The sequence below is a fragment of the Vigna angularis genome, chromosome 1 (genome assembly GCF_016808095.1).
Source record: "Vigna angularis cultivar LongXiaoDou No.4 chromosome 1, ASM1680809v1, whole genome shotgun sequence".
In the NCBI taxonomy this organism is placed as follows: Eukaryota; Viridiplantae; Streptophyta; class Magnoliopsida; order Fabales; family Fabaceae; genus Vigna; species Vigna angularis.
Genome location: NC_068970.1, coordinates 8,779,460 through 8,806,050, shown reverse-complemented (window position 1 = coordinate 8,806,050; position 26,591 = coordinate 8,779,460). Strand labels below are relative to the sequence as shown.

At 33.3% G+C, this 26,591-nt stretch overlaps 2 protein-coding genes across 2 annotated transcripts; both read left to right on the top strand.

The window, feature by feature from the left end:
* The first annotated feature begins 639 nt into the window (after window positions 1–639).
* Window positions 640–8,351, top strand: LOC108320153 (ABC transporter B family member 25). The gene is made up of 17 exons (XM_017551498.2): window positions 640–799; window positions 1,449–1,517; window positions 1,620–1,655; window positions 1,746–1,820; window positions 1,975–2,099; window positions 2,379–2,478; window positions 2,566–2,737; window positions 3,300–3,418; window positions 3,494–3,604; window positions 3,698–3,842; window positions 4,055–4,187; window positions 6,062–6,137; window positions 6,232–6,297; window positions 6,465–6,572; window positions 7,290–7,397; window positions 7,482–7,679; window positions 7,769–8,351. Exons 1-17 carry the CDS (start codon window positions 650–652, stop codon window positions 7,973–7,975), a joined length of 1,998 nt encoding a protein of 665 aa, XP_017406987.1. The 5' UTR covers window positions 640–649; the 3' UTR covers window positions 7,976–8,351.
* A 7,592-nt stretch (window positions 8,352–15,943) lies between these two features.
* Window positions 15,944–25,175, top strand: LOC108335784 (RHOMBOID-like protein 12, mitochondrial). Its single transcript, XM_017571938.2, has 8 exons — window positions 15,944–16,383; window positions 17,231–17,351; window positions 18,665–18,784; window positions 22,720–22,830; window positions 23,263–23,301; window positions 23,875–23,979; window positions 24,084–24,125; window positions 24,916–25,175. The coding sequence occupies exons 1-8, from the start codon at window positions 16,022–16,024 to the stop codon at window positions 25,003–25,005; spliced, it is 990 nt and encodes a 329-aa protein (XP_017427427.1). The 5' UTR covers window positions 15,944–16,021; the 3' UTR covers window positions 25,006–25,175.
* The last annotated feature ends 1,416 nt before the right edge of the window (window positions 25,176–26,591 follow it).

Below are 26,591 nucleotides of genomic sequence, written 5' to 3'. Positions count from 1 at the left end.
ATTAATTTAAATTTAATATTCTTTAAATTAAATAATTATTTTTAATTATTATATCTTTAATTTTAGTTATATATTTAATTAAATTAAATTACCTTGTCAGTCATAGGAACTTCAGGCCTCGTGAATGACTTTTTTAAAATAATATTTCGTTTATTGAAAAAATATTCAGTTCAGATGGCACCTTCTCTGTTTTTGCGGACATGACAATTGAACTTTCTCATATCAAAGTCGTCTACTGGTATTGGTAAATTGTATAATTATTTAACAAATTTTTTTATTAAACAGATTATGAAAATAAGACTTTAATTTAAATTAGAAAATGACACAAACAATGTTTACACAACTACATAATTTTTTTATTTGAGCATCTCTGACTAATTTTCATAATGTGAATTTATTGATTTGTTCTTTTTTAAAATGTTAAATTGGAGGAATAATATTTATAGAATTTTTAAATAATTTAATAAGTTGAAATAAATGGACACAGACGCACACTCTTTGCATGCCTAACCCTAGCCAATGTCCTTGGGCAATGAGGGAAAATAGTCTCGGAAAAGAAAATATGTGAAAAATTATTTTGGAAGGATAGAGAGTGCATGTTGACTAACTCCCAACTAACACAATTTAATTTTATTTTATTTTATTTTTTATGGTGAGAAAGAACAGAGGTAACGTTTGGGTGTCGTTGTATCAGTATCTATATAGAAGAGTGGAAGTGAGAGAAGAAGCATTAATTGAGAGATTGAAAATGAACGGATTAAGAAGTGAACGAGCTCCTCTCTTGGAATCCCAGCGTGGCGTAAGTCAATTTCTCTTCCTCTCCACAGTTTTTCTTCGCTTTTCTTCAATTGCTCCTTCTTCTCTACTACAACACTGTCATTCGTTGCTATTTCTGTCATCAATTCAGAAACACACGCTTATTCAATGTAATTCACTGCTTCCTGATGATGATGATGATGATAATGATAACAAATCCTATTGTACTCTTTTAATTGAATTAAAACTTTTTTTAAAACTTTTTTGTTGGTGTTTAAACTCGTTCTTCTCTGTACATATCACTTTCTGTTAAGTTGTGTTGTGGAAACTGTGTTCAGTGAAGACAGAGTTCAAGTCTTTACTGTTTTTTGTCATTTTTCGGATTTTATTTTGTTTTTTCTTTCATTTTGAGGCATGAATGAGATTAAAGTTTACACGAGAGGTCATGGATTTGTAACGATTCCACACTGTGAGGAACTCGTGCATGCTATACTGGCTTAGGTTTTACCCAGTCACTATTGCTCCCTGAAACTATTAATTACGTTCCCAATTCTTGGTATGGTCATGCATTTTTCTTTCGTGAATTGTATGGTTATGGATTGGGTACAGTCAATGTAAAAATTTGCGAAAGTGGACATATTTCTGCGACTGCATTTATCGATGTGGTTCCATTAATTTTTGAAATGATATAGGGACGAGGAAAGAGGGATGGTGGCTCGGAAGATCAAGTCTCAGACCTTGAACACGGTGACGCAGTGCCGGTAATTACTGTCCACGCATAATTTAATTCTCTCTGTGACATCTCATAGCATTAGCATCATGTTAACATTTGCATTTGCTAACTTAATGCGTGTACATTACAGGCGGCGAATGTGGGATTCTGTCGAGTGTTTTCACTCGTAAGTGGCCAATGTTTCTTTGAATGAATTGCTGTCATGTTAGTTTGATTATTAAAGCTTCTTCTTTTGTTCGTTTGAAATTGATTGCAGGCAAAACCTGAGGCTGGAAAGCTGGTGATCGGTACTGTGGCTCTTCTGATTGCAGCCACATCAAGTATCTTAGTTGTATGCTTCTTTTAATACCTCCCTTTTCCGTTCCATCTCACATACAGAGATACTAAATATTCTGTCAGCGTGTATTTATGTTATTTTCTGTCACCATTGCTGAATATAAGTTTCTACCTGCTTTCTAATGAACATGGAAATATTCTTGCCGCAGCAAAAATTTGGTGGGAAGATAATTGACATTGTCTCTGGGGATCTCCGGACTCCGGAGGAGAGAGATGAAGCTTTGGATGCTGTTAAGAGCACCATACTAGAAATCTTTCTTATCGTTGTCTTTGGGTATGATCCTCGCTTGAGTACTATTGAATACAGTGAAAAATTTGTATGGAATTAATCTCCCTTGTATAGAAAATATGCATAACATATTGTTTTTATAATAAAAAAAATATGAATTAAACCCAAAACACAAATAAAGATCAATGATAAAGTAACTGAAGATAAAAGAGAAAATAAAATATTTATGTAAGATTTTTAATAATCTAATATATTTAATAAGTACTTTTTAATTTATCATAGACATAATTTTTAACTTATCACTGTGTTTTCATGGTTTTCCAGATCAATTTGCACTGCACTTCGAGCCTGGCTTTTTTATACTGCCAGTGAAAGGGTTGTTGCACGGCTGAGAAAGAATTTGTTCAGTCACCTTGTAAACCAGGTAAAACAGTAATGACTCTTGCTTTGCATCTCTTTACTTTCTCTGAGCACTGAGCAGGCTTGTTTATTATGTATAATGAGTTCTCAGGAGATAGCTTTCTTTGATGTTACTCGAACCGGAGAACTTTTAAGTAGGCTATCTGAAGATACACAGATCATAAAGAATGCTGCGACTACCAATCTTTCTGAGGCCCTGAGAAACTTTTCAACTGCATTTATTGGTTTGAGCTTCATGTTTGCAACGTCATGGAAGTTAACGTGTGAGTTATTCAACATTGAAGAAATGCAAACACGCAATTATATATATCCTAATCAATGTTTACAAAAAAAACCGGTCATTGAATTGGTGGCAGCTTGGTTCATTCATGATTTAACTATAGTCAAACCAGTGATAGTTAATTAAATATTTCAATGTCGTACAATTAATTAAGCAATGAATTAACATAAAATGATAACAAATAAAATCAGAGAAAATATAACATTAGCATAAAAGGACCATATTGTTAATCCTGCGTAGACAGAAAAATAATAAATAATAGTTAACCACATTTAGCGAGAGTGGACCTTATTTCATTTATTATTATTGGTCTCAAAAACATATCGTTGGTTGAATAAAGGATAAAAGAAGTAAATAAATAATAAATAAAAAAACTTGTCCAAACTGGTTTTTTGCCACTGGTTTTAGTGGTTCTCTAAATGTCTGATCTTTCAATTTTTCTAGATTGAAAACTGAGCCACTTCACTGGTTTTGTGGCCAAACTGGTTCACCCGGGTTTTCTTATCCATTATCCTAACTTCTCTCTTTTTCATCAACTCTTGCAGTGTTGGCTTTGGCTGTTGTACCTGTTCTTTCCGTTGCTGTTCGCAAGTTTGGCCGTTACCTGCGTGAACTTTCTCATAAAACTCAAGCTGCTGCTGCATTAGCTTCATCAATTGCGGAGGTACGCCTTTTTCACCAAAAAGATATCATAGGAAAAGATAGTTTAACTTATATTAATTTCATCTGTGTTGCACAGGAATCCTTTGGTGCAATAAGAACAGTAAGATCATTTGCCCAAGAAGATTTTGAAATAACGCGCTACTCAGAGAAAGTTAATGAAACACTTAATCTTGGACTTAAACAAGCTGTGAGTTAGCCAATTATATTTTGATACATCGTGTAACTTCTTTTGTTTACCTTTACAACATTTAATCTTATATGTATCTCTTTGGCAATGCAGAAAGTTGTTGGACTCTTTTCTGGAGGCCTTAATGCTGCATCTACACTTTCAGTTATTGTAGTTGTTATATATGGAGCTAATTTGACAATCAGGGGTTACATGTCCTCTGGTGATCTTACATCTTTCATTCTTTATAGTCTCTCAGGTAAGTTCTTTTTTCTATTTCTCCCATTTACATTACAATGAAACCTGGAAAACATTCACATTGAAAGTATGCATGATCCATGGATATTTTCTATTAGTTGGTTAAGATTCTTCTTGTTTATTCTATTGATCTATTTCAGTGATATTTTAACTGTTGTATTTGAACTACCTCTGTTGTATTGATATTGACTCAGCTCCTTTGCCTTATTGCAGTGGGTTCTTCTATATCTGGTCTGTCAGGATTGTATACAGTAGTTATGAAAGCTGCAGGTGCTAGCAGAAGGGTATTTCAACTTTTGGATCGTACCTCATCCATGCCCGAGCCAGGAAGTAAATGTCCACTGGGGTCAGTTTCATATAATTCCTAAAATATAACTTTGAGAAATTCTAGCAACACAAGACAACACACTTTGTACAGTAGGGTGAAATTAATGTGGTACCCACTAAATAGGAGGCAGGACCCTTGTCATTGAGTGGGGTCACTCATGAATTTCACCAAATAGTATAGAGTGTGTATAGTTGTCAATCTATTATGCTACTCATTGAGAATTTGTCTATCATTTCACCAATTATGTATTTTACAATCCTTGAACTTGGTCTAGGATGTACAGATGAAGGAGCTTACTTTTTTTAATCTTTTACTACATGATTTTACAGTTCCGTCATTATACATTCAACTCCTGTATTCCCTATAAAAAAAGTGGTTAAACTCATTAAAACTCCTGTATTCCCTATAAAAAAGTGGTTAAACTCTAGAATCATATGATTGGCCTTCACATATTCAATGTTTTTCTCTTTGAACTTTAGAGTATTTTCGGAACCCACCATCAAATCTATCTGCATACTAGATCCTTTTTCAGTATTTCGCAAGTCTTCTACTCGGTGCAAAACATTACTCATTTCTTGAAAAACACCATCATCAACAATCTTGACAAATCCAATGTCTTTAATGTCAATCAAACTCATCTCGTACAAGCCATTCTCCCACAATCTAGCCACCCTCCTTTTTCTATATGTTTTTTGTAATGAAATACTACTAGGGGTCTCAATCTTGGTGGTGCAAACCGAAACCGAATGACTAATAGCTCTTCTCCCACCAGCAGAAACTGCAGCATCAACCCCGATTGGATTTAGAATTTCATCCAATGCATCAACTTGATGGAGAGCAATGAGTGGTCAGTCGTGTCCACATATGCGATCTTTTGGAGTTGGATTTACTTGCGACACCAATATCTTGAAATCTTGGATGAAAATTTTCCCACTCCCAGTCTGTGTTAGTGCTGCCAAACTCAAATAAAATTTTCACACTCCCTGTCTGGGTCACTGCTGCCAAACTCTCAAATAACATGCTTCTCCTAGTGCCTCCAACTATCCTTAGTTGAGTTGTTGCAAGATCTTCCCAAGATTTTGTTGCCAGATTTTAGCCCACTAGCCTGCATTTCCTTCCATCCTTATAATGGCTGGACGCAACTTCTCTTTTGGAGCAATTTCCTGAATTTCGAAAACATTTTCAGCCCTTGCTGTCTACCCCATTGGATCGTTCCCTTCAAAGGTGGGTAATTCCATCCTTATCATCCAATGCTTATGTACTTCTTCCTCTTCTTTGTCAAAATTCTCACCGAGCACCGTTTCTTTCTCCTCTCCTTCCCCGTTAATGGAGTTCTCGCTTCTTTGAGAACTTCTTTCTCTCTTCTTGAATGACACAGTAATTCTTTAATTTCTTGGAAGTATCTTGCATCTCCAAAATCACCCTTCCATGTTCGCTGGCCAATTTCTCCAAAGCAGCTATTCTCTTTTCCATGATTTCCTCTTCTTGAATGCGGCAGGCTGGACCAAATTGTTAGAAACCCAAAAACTGTGAGAAGAAAAAGAAGACTGAAAAAAACTAAGAAAAACTCTAACTGAATTATTCACTATTAGCCGTATAAGCCAAAGCTTTCAAAGGAAAATTGCTTTCCTTTCACACAGGGTATTTCCCGTCCCAAACTCAAAAGACTATCCATACAAAAGAATCCCCCAACATCCCACCACAAGATAAGAATATACAGGCTTTTCTAGAAAGTCTCCCAGCGCCCCGCCCACCCCCTTTACAACTACCCATTTTACTACTTTTATCTCTAAATTTCTTTCTAACCCTCTCATTACATCAATGCCTAACACTTTCAGCTTAAACTTTTATTCCTTTGAATGAGAAGTGGCACTGAATGCCTTTTATTGTAGTGATCAAGATGGGGAAGTAGAACTAGATGATGTGTGGTTTGCCTATCCATCACGCCCTAATCATCCAGTGCTCAAGGTAACAACGTCCCTTTAGTTTTATGTTCGGGCATTGCAAATGTTCTGGAATCCGGTAAATAATGAATCAAATTATACTACACTGTTCATCTTAGGGCATTACGTTGAAACTGCATCCTGGATCAAAGGTTGCTCTTGTTGGTCCAAGTGGTGGTGGAAAGGTATAGTACACATAGTTTTCCCTTTCTTGCTGTTTATTTTTGGAGTTAAATCATTCTAAAAGGTTCTTATTTAATGAGCTTGGGTTGAAGAGCCGTAGAAAGGTTAACAAGGTGAAGTGAAAGAGAAAAAACATCATGCGCATTAATTTGTTTCTTATTTTGTGCAGAGTACAATTGCGAACTTAATTGAAAGATTTTACGACCCAACCAAGGGAAAGATTCTACTGAATGGGGTTCCTTTGGTAGAAATATCACACAAGCATTTACACAGAAAGGTAACTTGACCACAGTTTTTTTTTGTTTTTTTAATTTCAGATTTTAAGTTTATTTCTTTATTTATTTTTCGATACAATCAAGTGTTTGAATTTAAATAATACAAATTTATTTTATTATTTATATTTACTGTCAAACACAGGCCATAGATTTTTAGGTTAGCACTGCAGCATCTGTTTGAGCGTAGGACACAATAAATCTTAACATTTTAGCAAATGAATATCAAAAGTACATTTTACAGAATACAACAAACTTATAATATTTAGCAGATGAATATCACACGTATATTTCAGTAAATATTAACTTTATGTAAGACATTCATACACTACTGACAATGATTTACCCAATTTAGTGTTGTAGACTTGCAGTCTCGTGTTTTTAAGTTTTAGGAACGTGATGTCTTACAGTATTATGCATTGATGAGTATAAGATAAAATCCTGGTATATTGACTTAATAAGAAGTCGAGATGAAAAGCTATTTATTAATTCATGCCTTGTACCTATCATGTTGTGACTTACTACAGCTACATTTTTTACTGTGCTGTCTGATTGCCTTGCAATTGAGTTTGATACTGAAAATGTATAGTTTGGTGCTTGAGTGGCGTATTACAGGTTTAATGTAATACGCCAATGGTAACAAGAAATTGGACTCCTCAAAACTTACATTTCTTTGTGATTTGGATAACTTAAATTAATGCTGTTTGCTCATGTCTTTGCAGATCAGTATAGTGAGTCAGGAGCCTACACTCTTCAACTGTTCCATAGAGGAGAACATAGCTTATGGATTTGATGGCAAAGTGGACCCTGTTGATTTAGAGAATGCTTCTGTAATATTTTCTATCTTCTTTCTGCAATAAGACACCTCTTTCCCTCTACTCATTTGCTCATTGTTGGTATGAATTTGAATGCAGAAAATGGCCAATGCACATGAATTTATATCAAAATTCCCAGAGAAATATCAGACCTTTGTTGGAGAGCGTGGGGTAAGGCTTTCCGGTGGGCAGAAACAGAGAATAGCAATTGCTAGAGCCCTTCTTATGAACCCAAAAATTCTCCTCTTGGATGAAGCTACTAGTGCCCTAGATGCTGAAAGTGAATACCTAGTGCAGGTGAGTTTTCGATTCTTTTTCCACTTTCATGCTCACATAAACTTGTTTTTTCTCTTGCAAAATATGCTAATGGTGATGATTTGTAACAGGATGCCATGGAGTCTCTCATGAAAGGAAGAACAGTTCTAGTCATTGCTCATAGGTTATCAACTGTTAAAACTGCTAACACCGTTGCAGTTATATCTGATGGCCAAATAGTTGAGAGTGGCACCCATGATGAGCTTCTTAGCAAGGACGGTGTCTATACTGCATTAGTCAAGAGACAACTACAAACAACAACAAAAGTCGAAATCTAGTCTCGCCCCAGCAAATTATGAATAACCAAACCAACCACCTCGCAAGAGCAGTGGCATATGATGCTCAGACTCGACCTCCTAGGAAGACCTTCACTTCCACGGATGCAACTTACACCTTCTGTTTGATTCAGACCAAAGATGAGGGAAGCCAGAAAGAATTGCAAATTAAATCCAAGTGGAAAGAGGAAGAAAGACAATTTTGAGTTTCTTTCCCAAAGATTAATTTTTCTTTTTCCCTCTAATTTTACTCAACCAACTAAAAGAAGACGTGTCATTATCTCATTTTCTTTCTTCTACTGCACCTTCAAATTTGTAATAGAAGATAATAGTGTTGAAATGGTTATGCTTGCAGTGCTTTAAAAAAACACTTTTTTTATATTCTTTTTTCATAATTCGGGTCTCTTTTCTAAAGGGTTTTTGAGGCATACTTTAAAAAATATATTGATTTATTGAAGTTAATTCATAAATCAAATGAGCTGAATTTGATTTACAAAATGAATTTATTAAGTAAATAAACTAAATTTGAATTATGAAAAGTTCAATTCTACTAATTATGAGCCAACTATGTGTAGCATATTTAATGTTATAATTTATACGGTTATATTTGTATAATTAATTTTTACTGGTTTTCTTTTGTATAAAATAGATAAACAAAAAAAGTATGTAAAAGAATAAAAAATTCAAAACTTCAATAGTTGAATTCATAGTGATCTCTGGCGTAAGTTTATTTAGAACAAAAGAGCTGATTCGTGCAGAACTAATCCTTGCTAAGTCCACTTTACTTATTTTCTGTTCTAATAAGTTTTAACCTTTATGAGACTGGCAGAAGGTCTAATTATAAATTCTCAACGGAAACTTTTTAATCCAAAAGAACTTCTCAATTTAAATATAGTAAATGAGCAATTTAAGCTAAATAAAAGTTATAACATGAAAATTGAAATTTATATCGGGACAAAATAATATAAAATTTAATGACTATATTAATGTAAAAAATTGTATATTACAGCTGCTTTACCTCTATAAACATTATTTATATTTTTATTTGCAACTGAGTTATATTATTGAATTGGATAAAATTACTAGTCAAACTACAACAACCTCGTTCTAACTGATTTATACACTTAGTACTAATGTAGATTGTTATATAATTCAATATTTAGTTAAAAACAATTATGGTAAGGTGCCGGAATCATTATCTTATCTTCATCCCGAAAATAAAAGTTCTTTAACTTTAAAGTAAAATTCCAATGTTATCTTCATCTTTATTCTTATATATATAATTGTATTAAAACAAATCATTTTGGTGTTACCTAGTATTCCAAACATTAATTAACATAGATTTCAAATAATTTGAGAATTGAATGTTATGAAAATTGTGGTTAATACTTGTAAATTTTGATGTTAATTTTTTCTGTAAATTAACATAGGCAACACATGAAAAAGAAAAAAAAAGAATGATAAAAAAGAAAAAATTATATTTATATTACTTCGAATGTTTATATACATTTTTTATCATTTCAATTTTAATCTATGATGATGATAAAAGAATTATGATAATAAATTATTATATTATATTAAATAAAATATTTTTTATATAATGGGTTAAATATGGTTTTAGTTCCTAAACTATCAAACGAATTTGTTTTTAGTTCCTCTTTCAAAGGTACACATGTTTCCCAACTTTTCTCCCTCCCCCTCCCTCTGACTCGTTCCTTTCATCTTCGTCCCTCTACCACCAAACTTCGACTCTCCTTCTCTCACTGGAAAAGATACCGCTATGCTGGCGACGTTTTATTGCAGCTATTGTCCCAAAAGACTCAAACAAAGTTTTGTTCACTATCCCAAAAAAACTCATTCCCAATTACCCTTGAGGCATGAAACCCCTTAGTGGCCAAAACCTTTCTTCTTCCTCAAACCACGCCACTTCAGTAAAGAAACATACCCCAAAACCACAAGCACCAGGCAGAAAAAAGCAGGACCAACTGGCAACACAAAGACCGAACAAAAATCTCTTACCACGATTCTTACTACCCTAAGTGGAATTAGAAGAAATAGGAGTTGAGAAAGAAGGAGAAAGTGGAGGAGGTGGTGGTGTTGGTGACGGGAAAGGTGAAGTTGGTGGAGAGAGAGAAAGAAGGGGTGGTTGACGGAGGGGGTGTTTCATTAGCCCTCGGCTTTGACGATGATAGTGGGCTTCCTAGTAGATTGCTTCACAATTCGAATTCGCAATTCTGGTTTGCTTATGGGAGCAGATTGACGGCAACGTGAACTAGTTTCACCTGGTGTCGCGGTCGCTGTTCTGGTTTTTAATTCACAGGGTTTGAGACGCGAGGATGGAGGCAAAGGAGACAAACTCAAGGTGCTCCAGTGACAGCGGCGCCTGGTGGCGCGACGAAGGTTGATGGACGAACTTGATTTGGGGGTTCTCTCTACTTCGAAGGCGTGCTGGATCTGAACCACAAGAGACACGATTTTGCAGAGGTGCTTCGGCGGCGTCAATGGTTGCCATGGGGTTTGTTGTTTCCTCATTGCAGGTTGTGCGATGACGATGGAGGACAATCCCGACGACGATGCGACGGGGGAGCAGTGGCGTTGTGGCGATTTTGGTTGTGAGCAACGACGCTGATGGAAATCCTCGCCGGCGATGGTGGTGGTGGAAATCCAGCCGCAAGAATGGTGCGTTGCAGGTGAGAGAGAGAGGGAGAAAAGGTTAGAAAGTGTAAGAAAAAAAATTGTGTCACATCAGCTGGTTTTTAACGGTGTTAGTTTTTGTGGACTAAAATCAAAGTTTCTTTAAGGAGAATGACTAAAATGTACCTTATTTTGAAAGATAGACTAAAACCAAAATCGCTTGATAGTATAAGGACTAAAAACAAATCATTTTGGTGTTACCTAGTATTCCAAACATTAATTAAGATAGATTTCAAATAATTTGAGAATTGAATGTTATGAAAATTGTGGTTAATACTTGTAAATTTTGATGTTAATTTTTTCTGTAAATTAACATAGGCAACACATGAAAAAGAAAAGAAAAAGAATGATAAAAAAGAAAAAATTATATTTATATTAATTCGAATGTTTATATACATTTTTTATCATTTCAATTTTAATCTATGATGATGATAAAAGAATTATGATAATAAATTATTATATTATATTAAATAAAACATCTTTTATATAATTTTAGTAATATGTTTATGAGAATAAACTAGAAAAAAATAATTATATAAAAAACACTAGTATTCTATATTATAAAAATAAACAATAAAGAAATGTTAACAAAATGAAAAAAGATTAAATGCATGTTATATAAATAATTTGAGACATTATTGAAAGAAATCAGACAAAGAAAGAAAAAGGGTACAATAAAAATTAAAATACTTTGAATATCTAATTTTTTTGACAAATACGGTTGAGATATAATGAAACTTATTTTAACAAAATAAAAATTCAATGAAACAATAACTAAAGATAAAATAAATAAATAAAGTTATATATATTTTCTAATCAACTAAGGGTTTATATAACGTGTATTTAAAATTGATAATTATATATTATTATGTGAAAAAAAAATACTAAAATTAGAAATAATCAAATGTGACTTATAAACTATTTGATTTAATAAAATTGAGAATACATAATTTTAATGTCATGGAAGGAAAAAATGTACAATCAATATTGTATTAAGAGAAAAAAAAATTACTTTAAAGATTTAAGTGAATTTTATAGATATAAAAGATAAGAAGTAAGAGTGTTGAAAATAAAATAAAAAGAGAACTTACAAATTATGTGTTTTAGTTCATATAATAATAGCCATTGGATATATATATATATATATATATATATATATATATATATATATATATATATATATATATATATATATATATATAATATTAAAGCTTTTATTTAAATTATATATTTAGGGATGACAACTGGTCAGGTCGGATATAAATAGTATTTACAGACAATCCGACTCGTCGAATAAAATTTCGACCAGCTATCCGTACGGGTATTCGTTTAGAAAATACTCGTGGGTATTTTAAAACCTGCGGATACCCGCAAAAAAAAGGAATATTTAATATATTTTAAAAATAAAATTTAAATTAAATTACAAAACATATATATATATAAAAGATAATATAAATTAAAATTTAATTTTAATTAAATACAATCGAATAAAATATAAATTTATTTTATTTTTAATTAAATTTAATTAAAAAATATATAATTTTTTTTTTTTGCAGGTAACAAGTACTTCCGGGTCGAATAGTATACTACTCGTATCCCACCCGTTTAGAAGTGTGTATTAAAATACCTGCTACCCATTACCCGTAGGTGGTAAATATCTGCGAATAATAACTACCCGCCGTGGATTTTACCTACGAATACTCGTGCCCGCATATTCTTTTGCCATCCCTAATGATAATGGTCAGGTCAGGGTACAAATAGTGCTTACCCACGATTCAATCCGTAACTTGAAAATTCAACTCATAATCCACTCGTTACTTACAAGAGTACCCCTTTCAAAAAAGTCCACGAATATTTTAAAACCCACGGACATTTGTAAATATATAGAAATATTAAAAAATATATTTTTTATATATTTTTAAAATAAAATTATAAAAAATATATAAAATTTAATATATATTAAATTAAATATAAATATAAATTTAATTTTAATTAAATTTAATCTAATAAAATATAAATTAATTTTATTTTAATTTAATTAAATAAAATAAAAATTAAATTATTATTTTTATTTGAGGATAACGGTACTTGTGGATAAGATATTATAATACCTGTTTCTAATCTATTTATAAATAAATATTAAAATATCAATTATCCACGTAATAAATATCCTAAATATCAATTATTTGTAGTAGATTTTATCTCTATACTGGCGGCAGAAATAAGTTTTTTACCAAATTTGAATGATTTAGTGCTGATTGAATAACACTTTTTGGACAACTAAAATATGATATTGTTTACTATTATAGAACAAATTATCTAAGTATTAAAAATCATATATTATAATATTTGTATTTTTCACTAATATATTTCTTTTAGCTGTTATCTAATTTTCTTTCCTTAATTTTTTTTCTAAATATTAAATCCACAAATATTTTAAAAGAAGCACACTAAAATAAATCATTGTGTAAGAAAAAAAAAGCATTTCTCACGATAAATAATATTATACCATCAAAATAAATAATTTCAAGTAAAAAAAAAGATAATAACATTGTAACATCTCATATTATATAGAATCATATAACATAGTAAGTTCACATTTGAATAAAAGAGAACCGTTAGAGTAGACCCTAAATAAAGTTTTAAGCTTACACTCATCCCAATTTGGGTCCTAATTTAAAACTTAAATGTAATAGAGTAATTCGAACTGATGAAATAACTAAACCCTAATTCAAAATACAAGAAATACTAAGAGAACCCTAAGGAGACTAAGCAACAACATCATCTTCCTCCAAAGCTTGCTCTAGAGGCACCTCATCTATCTCAGCTCACATCCAAGTGGATGATCATTGTAAAAGAAAGCATACCCAAGCAAACACAAACACACAAGCAAGGGTGAGCTAGATATAAAAAATCATGTCATAGCAGTCACAGGCAATGTGCAAGCAAAGACAGATACATTACTCTACACACACATTGACTTGTTGCACTTAAACTTGACTCGTCCGGACTAGAATGATTGTCGAGCTATGGCGGGTTATGCACTCATGGTGGCCTCTACTGCTTTGCAAATTCATTGCCAATGGGTTTCACCCTACCACACTCACGAGGTTAGTCCGTTATCACTCACCTTGGGTCATACTGGAAGCACCCAATACTAGGACCTCCTGCTACTCCTCACCACATGGATCAATCCTCTCTACTTGAGAATGAAAGACCATTGGAGCGTCAGGAAAACCCCTAAGACTGAGCTACCATGCAAATCATTCTAAACATTACAAGGGCACCACCATGTATCATCTCCTTGAAGATCATGAAATTACGTCCAACACTATAGGGCACCACCATGTGACCTCCCTTTGAGATCCATGGAATTACGTCCATCAACCATACTAATACAACCATATACTTTCAATTTGAAACCATACTTCAAGTCTTTGATAATTATAAAATCCATTACATATAATCTTTCACTTTTACATGGCATACAAACATAGATATCATACTAATTGTACTTCAAAAGACCACAAACAACTTAATAAGTCATCAAAAATCACATGAAACAATTTCATGTACATTAACAGACAATAACAGTCCAAGAAGAACCACTAAACAACACAAAACCCCTTAAACTCATACTTAGACAAGGAAAACAACTTTGAAACCATCTCCAACAATTCCGGAAAGGTCCAAAACCCCTAAAACGACCTAGAGAACGTCCAAAAATGATATCCAGAGTCCCGAAAACCATCCAAAACTGTCCTGGATGATTTTTCGACGACAGTAATCGATTATCATATGTGATAATCGATTTTTTGCGAGAGCTTTGAAGAAGATACAACTTTCTGACTAGAATAATCAATTATCAAGTGAGATAATCAATTATTCTTATCAGTTTTTGACAGTAACGTGATTTTTCTGGTTTTGGTGCATCTTAGACATATCCAAATGAACAATTTAAAATCTGTAACACTAATATTGATATGAAATATGTTTATAGATGAAAGTAAAGTATTGCATTGGTCATTTGGATAGGAATTAGATGTACTACACCAACTCAATTTCTACTCCAAAACATCAAACTCAATAACTAGAGGACCCCAAACCCAATTCTAACACTTTGTACCTATTCTGACCAATTTGGTGACTCAAACAAGTCACAATCCACTTGCTAAGACTGCCCCCAATAGCCCAATTATACCCAGAACCCCTAACTCTCAAATTCATTACCTCACTTCCTCCAAAAGAACCTAAAACACTACCGAATCACCAAGTTTTCTACCTAGCTAAAGTTACAACAGATTTCACACTCCAAAACACTTCTAACATGATCAAATACAGTAATTAAGTTCATCAAACTCACTATAAAACAATCAATCACGAGTTTCATCAATTACACCATTCAATTCAAACCATCCTATATACTTAAAATCCAAAGTACCATACAAAACCGCACGACAATCCGAAATTCAACATGCATTCATTTACAAAGCAGATTAAAGAAATAAATTCAAAGAAAATTAATTAGCTCCCCTTACCTTGAAACTTCTTTGCTCAGCTCAAAGACCCGCAACTACAGTACCCCACACGCGAATAATCTAAACAGCACCCTACAACCCACAATGCGCTGATCAAGAACAACTCTTAAAGCTAGAATGAACGGAGAAAAACGTAAAGGAGGGTACACTAGGCACATGCAACTTGCCCTAGGTCGCAAACAGCGGAGAACAGTGAAGAGCTACTTACCCGCTGAAGAATGAAAATCTATTCGGATGGTTGCGAAGGTCTCTACGCCGTGGTCACTTGAGCACCACCTAATCCAACATGCAACCACTAAATGTGAGGGAATGGTAGAGAGAAAGCAGAGAGAAATGGAAGAGCAAACTTTTTAGAGAGAGAATGGAAAACTGAGATAATGAACTCAGATTTTGAAAGGTTCCTTCCTAAGGTCATAGTGCCCTTAGCTTTATGGGCCTGACTGTCTCAACATAAGGTCCAACTGCCATATATTTTCAAGCCCTTACAAACATAAACAAAAATTGAAAATCGATCAACTAGGGTCAACATTAAAAAAAATAGTAGGGTATGAAATCACCATTTCCATTTAAAAAACAATTACAAGTTGAATATACAAATGAAACTTCTATTAATAAAAATTTTAAAAAGTAAAAGTCATTTACATAAACATTACTTCCATTAAAAATATTATATATACCCCTTCTCGATACGATGTAAAAGAAAATTTGCAAATTATTCATATAAATAAATTTATAAAATTTTAACCCCTTTTCCATTGAAGGTCTGTTACATTGCATTGATCAATGCAATGGTTTTGAAGACGTAACACTTTGAAAAATGCAGAGTTTAGTTCGCAGAGTGGTGGTGGAACAGCACCCCCATGGTCACGCCAAATCTCATAGTATCTTCCACACCTTCTCCTCTATTCTCAAACCTTCACAACCCCATTTGCATCAACGCAACCACATTCCCTCTTCCTTCCTCACTCACCAATCTCTTCACTTTCACTCATGTCGCTCATTTTCCTCCAAACTCCGCCCCTTTCTCTCCCGACCTATGATCTCGCGTTGCTTCGCCTTCAACTCTCTCCTCGGAGTGCGCGCCAGAAGCCTCTTACTAGATCACAGGTCAATTTTTCACTATTTTCGTCGGCACAACTTCAATTTCAACTACAATAGTGAATTCTCCCGGCGTTCCTGGTAATTATCGCTTCGTCTTTTCTTGTTCCAGTGGCCTGGGTTTAATAGTTTTTTTTTTGTGTCATTTTCTTCTTATGTTTTCTTAAACAAAGTATATATTCCTTGCCTGATTGTACCGCGAGGTTGCATGCTCATTGGGGTCATCATACTGAGTTATTCTTTGATTAACTAGACGGTATACTGATGAATTGAGCATCACATTCTAGTTAAAATTAACTCTTATGCTTGAGCTTTTAAAAGTTAAGTTCAACCATCCTTCTAAATGGTTGGTTAACGAGTTACTTGACCTAGACGTGAAGAAACCAAAAAATGAAGATATTTTATCATTGGAGAGATTCTACATGACACAATCTTAACTTCAAGGAAAGTTTCTTGTCAGTTTCTTTAACATCACTGTTTCTTATATAACAAACTATTTTTTTTCCCCTAAACTAAACAATTTCCAAGTAGAATATATTTTTTTGAAATCTCTTACTCATGGAGCAAGATTGTTTATGAATTTCTTAAAATTAATGTGGTACTATAAGAATCCCGGAAAGTAGTGCCGACCACAAAAAGTGGTTTAAAAAATTCTTGTAAGAAATCTCTCTATTAGAGAAAGAACTTTGAATTTAGCCAATGAAATGAATTTAATTCATTTTACCTTTTTATTGTCTTCTTCTCTATAAGTACTTGAGGCCCAAAACTGCCTAACTTTTTAAACATTAATTTCATTTCGAGAACATGACATTTTTAGCATATAATTTAGAAAGGTCAGGGTGTCTAAACTGTAGTACACTTGTTTAGTCTGTTTGCAATTTTACATATAATATGGTCATTTCAGTAATAAATTTGATCCTGTTTGCAGGAGATCATGGCTCCGTGGGCTAACATCTAATGACGTGGTTTTGGGCTTGATTATAGCTAATGTTGGTATTTTTTTATTGTGGAGGATAGCAGATGAGAAGTTTATGATGAACAATTTTACCGTGAGTTTCTTGATTTACAACTTGATTTTGCCACTAGTAGAAATAATTTCCTGAGATTTGCTTTGGCTCACCTGTGTTGGTCAATCACTTGTTTCTTAGCCAACCTTCATCATAAGATTGTGCTATAGTGGCATAATATATCACTAATGTCTTTGCAGCTTTATCAACGCAACTTTTTTTATCAAGGACAGAAAGGGAAAATCCTAGAGTTTTGAAGCTTTAATTAATTCCTGACAACCATTACATCCTCATTTTGAAGTCGAAGTTTATTTTTTAGAGATACTATGGGATGCTTGAAGCAAATTCACACCTGATGTATATATATTAGTATGTGTGAAGATTGATTCAGTAAGGTCTTGTTAAGGTTCCTAGACCGTTTAACTATAATAGACCCTCCAACAAAAGATATGCAACTTCTAGCCTATGTGGTGGATAGTCTCACTAGAACTTCTGTCTGAAGAAGCTGCCTAAATTGACGTTTCAAATTAGTAGGAGGAAGTACTCTTCGTGTGTCTTCTCTCATTAGTTCAAGCATGTTTCACTAAAGTTAGTTATGGTTGTTATGTTGAATAAATAGGAACCTGTACCTACAATTATTGTTAACTGAGAGTTGTTGTCCAAGTATATTAACAAGAAACCGTGAGAGTTGAGCTAGAATTCACTGAGAGAAATTTCAAGTTGTAATCTCTATTCATAGCAGATTGTGTCGTTGATGTACATTGAAGTTTGTTAACACTTCAATTGAACCATGTTATTTTTGTGTAGATTCTTTCCTGTCCTTCCTTAGTTTAAATTTTCGGATTCTCTGTTATTTGTGTATCATTTACGTGGTAAACACTTTTGGAATGAGTTTGATTTAAGCTGTTTCATGACAATATGGATTTTGTTAGCACATGCAAAAATATCTCATCATATCTTAGATTATCCTCTACGCATGATTATTTTCCTTATTTCCTTGTTTCCTTATTAGCTCTTTGAATTAGGTATTGCATTTCATCTTATCATAAATTGTTTCCCTAATTATAGGATTTTGATTAATATATACTATAAATAAAGATTAGTGTGTAGGTTTTACAAAATATAAATCACACTAGTATATTAATATCATTATGTGTTTCAATCCCATTTATCTTTCTCCGCCACTTTATACCTAAACCTTGGATAATTTCAAATGATATAATCAAACATCAAAGAGTGTTGCACTTTATCCGCTGTTGAATGATGGAATTGAGAAATGTATTGTTTCAACCTTCAATGTTATTGTCTGTATGGATTAAACACCATCTAGACTTCTAATTACGTCTTGTGAACAGATCTCTTTGGACAATATTAAGAGTGGACGTTTGCACACTCTGATTACCAATGCATTTAGTCACGTAGATACCTGGCATATAGTTTCCAATATGGTTGGACTCTACTTCTTTGGATTGAATGTAAGTGGCTACTTTTGTATCATTATTTTTCACTAGTTTTTGTCTTCATTTAATGCTTGTTTTTTTTTTTTTAAATTCTATTGTCGTATTAATAGGTGTATCTCTTCCTTTTTGTTGCCAATATGTGTGTTAGGAGTTAAATTACTACTATATGTTAGAACTTGGAGTTAACCTTTGGATCAATAAGATTTGAAGCCATGATTTAAAAACAAGAAGGATATTATTCTCATTGAAAATACACAATAAATTGATTTAATTATTATTGGCAGATGTACTCTACTATATGGGCCTAGATCAATCTCTATTTAAATAATGTGCATTTTATATACTGGTGGAAACACTAACCACTAACGCAATAGCGTATTTGTCCACATTAGGTAAGATAACTGAAAATAGTTATCGTAACATAAAAGTAATTACCAAAACTGTAACATTTAAAAAATTTTAAACTTAAACAAAAAACCTTTACATGAACCAGAGAAAACTGACACCAATCTTCCTATTTTACGCTTTAGCTCCACCGTTTCCTAGCACCTGCTCACCACTGACATCCCCCAAAGCTTACACTATTAAGGTGATCATTACAAAAGAGAAGACAAAACACACAAACAAACAACACAAAAGTAAGGGTAAGTTAATATTAAAAGAAACAAACACAGGATATCAAAATTCATCATACATAAAGTTCATACCAAATTAAACAAACATCCTAGGCATACCATGAACCATTACTGCTCTACAGAGCCATTACCAATGGGTTTCACCGTACCATATTCACAAGGTTAGTCTGTACTACGTCTTAGGCCATACTCGAAGCACCTAGATTAAGACCTCCTGCTACTCTTATCACATGTATCACTTCTCTCTAATTGAGAATGAATAATCATTAGAGTGTCAGGATAACTCCTAGGACTGAGCTCCCTACATTCATACCAACAACACTGTAATACAACCATTAAGAATTCTCCTTAGAACTCTTACAAACCTCTCATCCATCCAATCATATGTTCCAAACCATACCACAAATCATAAAATTAACCATCATACCATTTAAAACTATGCACATAAGAGAAAGGAAGTTAAAACAACCAATCAGACTCAAACCCACTCGCCCAGCGCTAGAAACAGAATTCCCAACGAGCACAGGCTCGCCCAACGAACCAAACCACTTGCCCAACGAGAATAGAGGCAGAGGGCTTCTCCATCCCAACGAGTTGATTCGCCTAGCCTCTTAAACTCACTACCAAAAACCCCAACAATTGTCTAGCGAGCAATATCCACTCGCCCAACAAGAGCCAAAACAGTGAGCTCCACAAGCTCAGTGAACTGGCTCGTCTAGCCATTGAAACTCACTGCCAGAACCCTCGTATACTCGTGCAGCGAACCCCTTTTGCTCGCTTAGCCACTCTGCATAATTCTGCAGCACCAAAGTCTGTAGAATTTGCAACCCTCAACCCCTCATGACCTATCCTAATCACTTTTACCAACTTCTACCACTTCTACATAGAATTCTAAGCTACAATTGACCTAACCAAAAGTGTATGAACCAAATTAAACTAGTTTTAAACTAAGTTTACAACAAGATTCCAACTCAAATTAACCAAAACCTCTCTTGAGAGACCATAATTCAGTTCTACAAGTTTTAGCTCATGACTAAACCACTTAGGGGTCTGAACAAGTCATAAATGACTCAAAGACAGACCTCAAATACTCAAACATGCCTGAAACCTACCAAAACAAAATCTCATTCTCCAAAACCCCTAAATTAATTCTAAAAACCTTCCTAAACCACCCTATTGACTCATACTCATTTCCGTATCAGATTTTTAGCCACTCAAGCTACCAACAAGTCTCAATTGTCCCTACAACATGTCCTAGATTACAATTTCTCTCCTTAGACCCTTACTTCTAAAACTCACCTATCAAAACCTCCATTTTAACCCAAAACAAATGACCTATAACTCAATCTAACTCCTTTCTCTTCAACATTCAAGTCCAAACAAAAACATCAAAGTCCATAAACAATCATTCAACCAATTACATGCATCCAAACACACTTAATACTAAAAACCATCATTTCAGGTATAATAATCAACATACATTAATTCCACGTACAATTAACTATCAGTTCATGCTTCATAATACAAATTAAAGACAAACAAATTAGCTTCCCTTACCTTTTAGAAGACCAACTGCTCTAGAGAACCCTATTCCGCTCACACAGCTCAAGGAGCTCTATCTGTATCCACAGACAACAAAAATACGATCAGGGTATACTGTTAATATCACTGATCAATAGAGAGTCTTATAGAAGACTCGAACATTACATGCAAAATGAGCAGCCCACATGGAACAGAAGAAAGAAAGGATTTTTACTTACTCAAACAGAGAAACTGATTGATCTAAATTGAAGAACTCGTCGTCAAGATCACTCCTACGGTCTCAGTTCTTCAATCAGATGAATAGAGAAGAACTCCTAGAGAGAAATTAGAAAATTCTAAAAAAGTGGTTTTTAGAGAGATAGTGTGTTTTAAAATAATGAAACTTGTTTATAACTGTTAGAAGTGGACTTTAAGCCTAACTCAACCCCACAAAACCGGCTTGTAGGGTGAGGTTTGCACCCACTTATAAACTATGAATTGGCCTTATCTCTAGTCGATGTGGGACTTCCAACAATAACAATTCCATTTATATTAAAACCTTTTAATATTAAAACAATCGAGTCTCACTATTTTTAAACCACTACCGTTTCTAAAACAATTTTCTAGGTCTTTACAAAAACAAGTGTAAAATTGTACTACAAAATGTATATATGAAAAACAGATATCAAAATTAGTTACAGAAATATAGAAATAGAAAACAATTATCTATAGAAGTAGTTACCCAAACAATAAAGGTAAATTGTACAATGAAATGTGTATACAAGAAGCAGGTATCAGAATTGGTATCCTCTTTATCTATTAGCATAGATAACAAAGTCATTTGTTGTGCTTGAGACATAGGGGTTCCATCATTTGACTTTCTATCATTTATTCCTACATGATATCTTGAGCCTAGTTGAATTTGTGCCCTCTTGGTAGACCCATTGCTTATCGATGCCATTTTTTCTTCAAATATCATGTTTCTTTCCAATTTTTGGTATCCTTTCTTTGTTGTGCCTTCTTTTTCCAGCCATTTTTTGCCGTTTTCCACTGCCACTATCCATTGTCGTCATCTCCAGCTTTCCAACCAATGACCCCACATTAGAATCGCCCTACCCAAATGACCATTGTGCTGCCAAAGTTGGTGACACCATAAGGCCTCATACTCGCCTAGAAGCAAGCAACTTTTTTCTTTTTCCCTCACTGAAAGTCACCTGTGGTGGGGCATTTGGCATCGTTTCAGCCAACCTCACTAGTGCCAAACTCATTTGTGATAACCAAGGTTTTCTTAATATTGCCTCAAATCCAATATTCCACAAGAGAACCAAACATATTGAAATAGATTGTTTCTTCGTGCATGAAGAGATTGTATTTGGAAATACTACTACTTAGTTTGTTAACTCCAATGATTAGTTGGAAGATATCTTTACCAAATCACTGTGGGGTCCTAAAATTAATTATATTTGTAACAAAGTTTGGTGCATATGCTAGCCTGAGGGGAGTGCTAGATGTATTTTACCATATGGACCTAGGCCTCTATGTAATACAATGTACATTCTATATATAGTAGGCTTTTTCGTGCTTGAGACACACAGGGATTCCATCATGTAGCTCTATCATTTATTCCTACAATTGTTCTTGTAGCATATAGCTTGGTTAGTTGGCTTGTTAAAAAAATCAGTTTAATTTAGATGCCATCACTTTGTTGATAAGCTTTTATCCTGCTTTTCTTCAATAAATACTGTGTTTTAAGCATCTATTACTCTTTAACCATTCCCATTGGGTTTTGGGCAGGTTGGAAGAAATTTTGGACCCGAATTTCTGCTGAAGCTGTATCTTTCAGGGGCAGTTGTTGGAGCTGTTTTTTACTTAATACACCAGGCCTTTAAAGCGCAAACATCAAAGGTCCCATGATTACAATTTGAATGCAATGCCTCTTGAGCTATTCTATTATTCTTTCTTTCCTTTTTCAGAGCAAATAAATCAACAAAAAAATTGATTTCTGCCTACTTCATAAACTACTTGAAATCACAACCTTTCCCAATATAATTTATATATTTTACTTTCATTTTGATTTACGTACATGTAAGGTTGTAAGTTTTGAAACTCATGAACTTAAAACTTTTCTTGAAATGTTTTGTGCATTTAATTTAGATCAAAATTCTATAAATGATTTTCCAATAAGTTGTTTTACTATAGTATGCAATGGCAAATTGATAAACATATTTATGCCTAGGTGGTGATTACTGGCTAGCAAATAATTTCATCATATGAGCAAAAGTGAATACTTTATCTCTTATTGAATTTCAAAGTTGCTCTGCTTTCTGTTTGCAACAGGACTTGGCAGCTATGATTGCGACAAGGGAATTAGCATTGGTAAGCTTTTAGAAACTATATAATGGGTTCCTCTTCTTTAAGGAATATAGGACGTGCTTTGTGCTTAAAGACGTTTTTGGTTTGACTTACCAGCTATGTTTTCATCGAATTATGTTTTACCTTTTACTTTTAAACTTTGTTGATTTCTTGAAATAATTTCTATTCAGAATCCAATAAAGAGGATATTGCTACATAAATTTAATTTTGCATGGGTGCTAAGTAAGACAGGGCAGAAAAATTCTCTGGTTACATTCAATGTAGTTAATGATTTCTTTCCATCTCGTGCTCTACCCTTTTTTTAGTACATTATGGCATTCATCAATGTGTACGAGAGTTGGCATTTCGTACCAGCATTGATCTACTTTGTGTGTCCATTGCTCTCAATTGCGTTCTCCTAGTTGAAGGAAATGTCATTTTTAATGTTCTCTTAAATCTTAAATTGTTCCTATCATTATAACTAGAATATCAAGTTATTTAAGTATAGACATAGAAAATTACCGTTTTTGTATAGCTTAAGACATTAGTTAAAATCATTGCCTGTGATTAATTGAACTAGAACTTGGCAATCGTTAGGGGGCAAGTGGAGCTGTGAATGCTATTATGCTACTTGACATATTTCTCTTTCCAAAAGCAACCCTCTACCTCGACTTCTTTATACCAGTTCCTGCGATCTTGCTGGTATGTTCTTCTCAACCTTTTATCATGTTAAGCCAAGATTGTGAAGTTTATGATGCAGATACTTACATATCCTTTTCTTGTCTTATGACTTCTTGTTAATTAAGGGCATCTTTTTTATTGGGAGAGATATGCTCAGGATACTAGAGGTATGGTGAACTCCAAGGCTTACTCTCGCTCATAATATTTTCCATCTTGAGTATTTTTGTTGTAGAGATGATCAAATGCTAGAGTTGTAACTAGTTCAATGACATCAGCATAATTTTTGCAGAATAAGTCACTAGGATTGGGTTGGTGCCTTAGTTGTAATGGCTTTGGGTAGTTTAGACGAGATTCACGGCTCTAAACTTATTGTCACTATTCTACTAAAAAGTACAATTTGTTTCAAGATTGAATAGGTGTTGTCCTGTCTATGGTAGACAAGTAGGTCTTTTTGTTACAATCTAGTTGCCTTAACATAATGGTTAATCACAAATAGCCAAGCCAATTAAGGTTTAGAAACAATGAAAAAATAGCCTTATACATATATATCATACAAATGATGTTTAACTCCTAATGCGATAGTTTTAAACTATGAATTGTCAAAACAACTTCATCATCAGTCACATGGTGGTCATTGGGTTGATCATAAACCTAATTCTTAAGAGTATTTACAATGAGATCCCGTGTGATGTACTCTCCTCACTGGTTTTCTTTGAGCACGTCCAAACCATTTTAATGAATTTTCTTTGATCATGGTTTCCCAAGAAGCTGCCATGTTAATATCATTTTGTAGTTTGTCCTTTCTTGTGTAACCACACATATTTTTTAACACTATCTAAAGCTGATACTTTAAAAACGCATTGCACATAAGTAATCACATGATATTATTTGAACTACAGTTGTCGTTTATCAATTATGGCAGAATACTAAAGAGTGTTGTTGATTGTCAAATTGCAGGGAGACAGTCGAGTATCAGGATCTGTTCATTTGGGGGGTGCTGTGGTTGCAGCCATAGCTTGGGCAGGTGTTCGGAAAGGAAGATTCTAAATCCCTTTTCAAAACTTGCAAAACTGTGTGTATCTTTCCTTTCAGGTTTACTACTTTTCTTTTCAGGTTTGAATGATATATTATTAATGTTAAACACTTTAGTCTTCTAAACTGAAAAAGAGAATGTTATCCCATTTATCATCATCCAAAGAAACATGTTTCCTCCTCAATATTTTTGCCTACGTTAGACATTTAAATTTACATTCTTTAACTAAAGTAGTTTTTAGGGGTTATTCACGTAGTTATTTCTCTTATATCAAGTTTTGAATTTGATTTTTTTTAAATGTTATCCTTACTTTTAATTCCAATTTGATTTCAAAATTAAATTTTGATATTATCATATTGATGGTATTTTATTTTCATTTTAGATGAGTTAAATAATCATCTTAATTAATTTAATTACAAACCAATTAATTTTGATATTTATTAACAAAAGTATCAAATAATTTGATTTTTAATTTTGTTCTCTCTTTAAATATGTTTAATGTAATATTGTAAAACATTGATTAGTCCTTATTAAACAATACCGCTTTTCATTAATTGCAATTTAATTTTTATAGAATTTAGTTAAATTTCAAAATTGTCAAAGGTGTCCCAAAAATTGTCAATGGTTTTTTTTTAAAACTATTTCTAGGTTAGAGTTTTGAATAGATGATTATCAATAAAAGTAAGGTTGTGTGATGAAGAAAAATAGGTTTTGGTCTACATTAAACTTTAAAAGTTTAATCCACTTTTAAGAGCTTTTGATCGGACTATTAGATTTTAAAATTTCAAATTCTAGAATTAAATATTAATTTTATATTTGGATTAGAATTGAAATAAAAGGAAATAAAATAAAAAACGTGTTATTTTAATTAATAGAAATAAAATGAAAGAAATGAAAAAAAAATCCTTTCAGTTCTTTAGATGAGTGAAAACGTAGAAAAAAATAAATAAGCCCATCAAAAATATTCTCATACTAATTAAAAATAATTTTTTACCCAACTATTTTTTCTTAACATAAGATTATTTATTATTTTTAATGATAATTTATCCTGAAAAAAAAAACTTATTTATAAGAGTATAAAATAAATTGTGCAAAAGTAAATAAACATTTACATATTTCACTCTTAGTAAAAAAAAATATTGTAAAAAAACTTTAATTATGTTAGTTTTGATTGAATTTGGAAATACTCGTGTTAAAAAGAAAAGGTTTAATACCTCTTTTGGTCCCTCTTTAGGGGGTAATGTTCAAGTTCGTTCTACCTTTTTTAAAAAGTTCAATGTGGTCCCAACTTGTGAAAAAAGTGTGCAATTAAATCCTTTTTGGTTACGGTGTTAATGTTTTAACGGTTCAAGTGCCTTCCTGGACAAAACATAATGAGGTGTCCACTTTTTGTGATTGCGTGGCACTGGAAAGTTAAATGACATGTTCAGCGAGAGAGAGGAATCTGTGCGAGAAGAGGGAGACTGTGAGGCTAACGAGCTCTTCGACGAAGTGAAGAACGCGTTCGGCAGCTGTTGCGAAGAGACGAAGGAGCTCGTTCCGAGTGGTGATGCGCTGTGTGTCATCTCTGACGATGGCAGTGGAATGGATAGCGGCCCAA

What these genes read in the sequence shown, in the direction of transcription:
- LOC108335784 (XM_017571938.2), top strand. Translation starts at nt 16,022, where the DNA reads ATGCAGAGTTTAGTTCGCAGAGTGGTGGTGGAACAGCACCCCCATGGT. An exon ending in TTAAAGCGCAAACATCAAAG is followed by an intron (nt 22,831 to 23,262) that starts GTCCCATGATTA and finishes TGTTTGCAACAG; the next exon opens with GACTTGGCAGCTATGATTGC. An exon ending in ATATGCTCAGGATACTAGAG is followed by an intron (nt 24,126 to 24,915) that starts GTATGGTGAACT and finishes GTCAAATTGCAG; the next exon opens with GGAGACAGTCGAGTATCAGG.
- LOC108320153 (XM_017551498.2), top strand. Translation starts at nt 650, where the DNA reads ATGGTGAGAAAGAACAGAGGTAACGTTTGGGTGTCGTTGTATCAGTAT. An exon ending in TCTGTCGAGTGTTTTCACTC is followed by an intron (nt 1,656 to 1,745) that starts GTAAGTGGCCAA and finishes AATTGATTGCAG; the next exon opens with GCAAAACCTGAGGCTGGAAA. An exon ending in ACAAGCATTTACACAGAAAG is followed by an intron (nt 6,573 to 7,289) that starts GTAACTTGACCA and finishes ATGTCTTTGCAG; the next exon opens with ATCAGTATAGTGAGTCAGGA.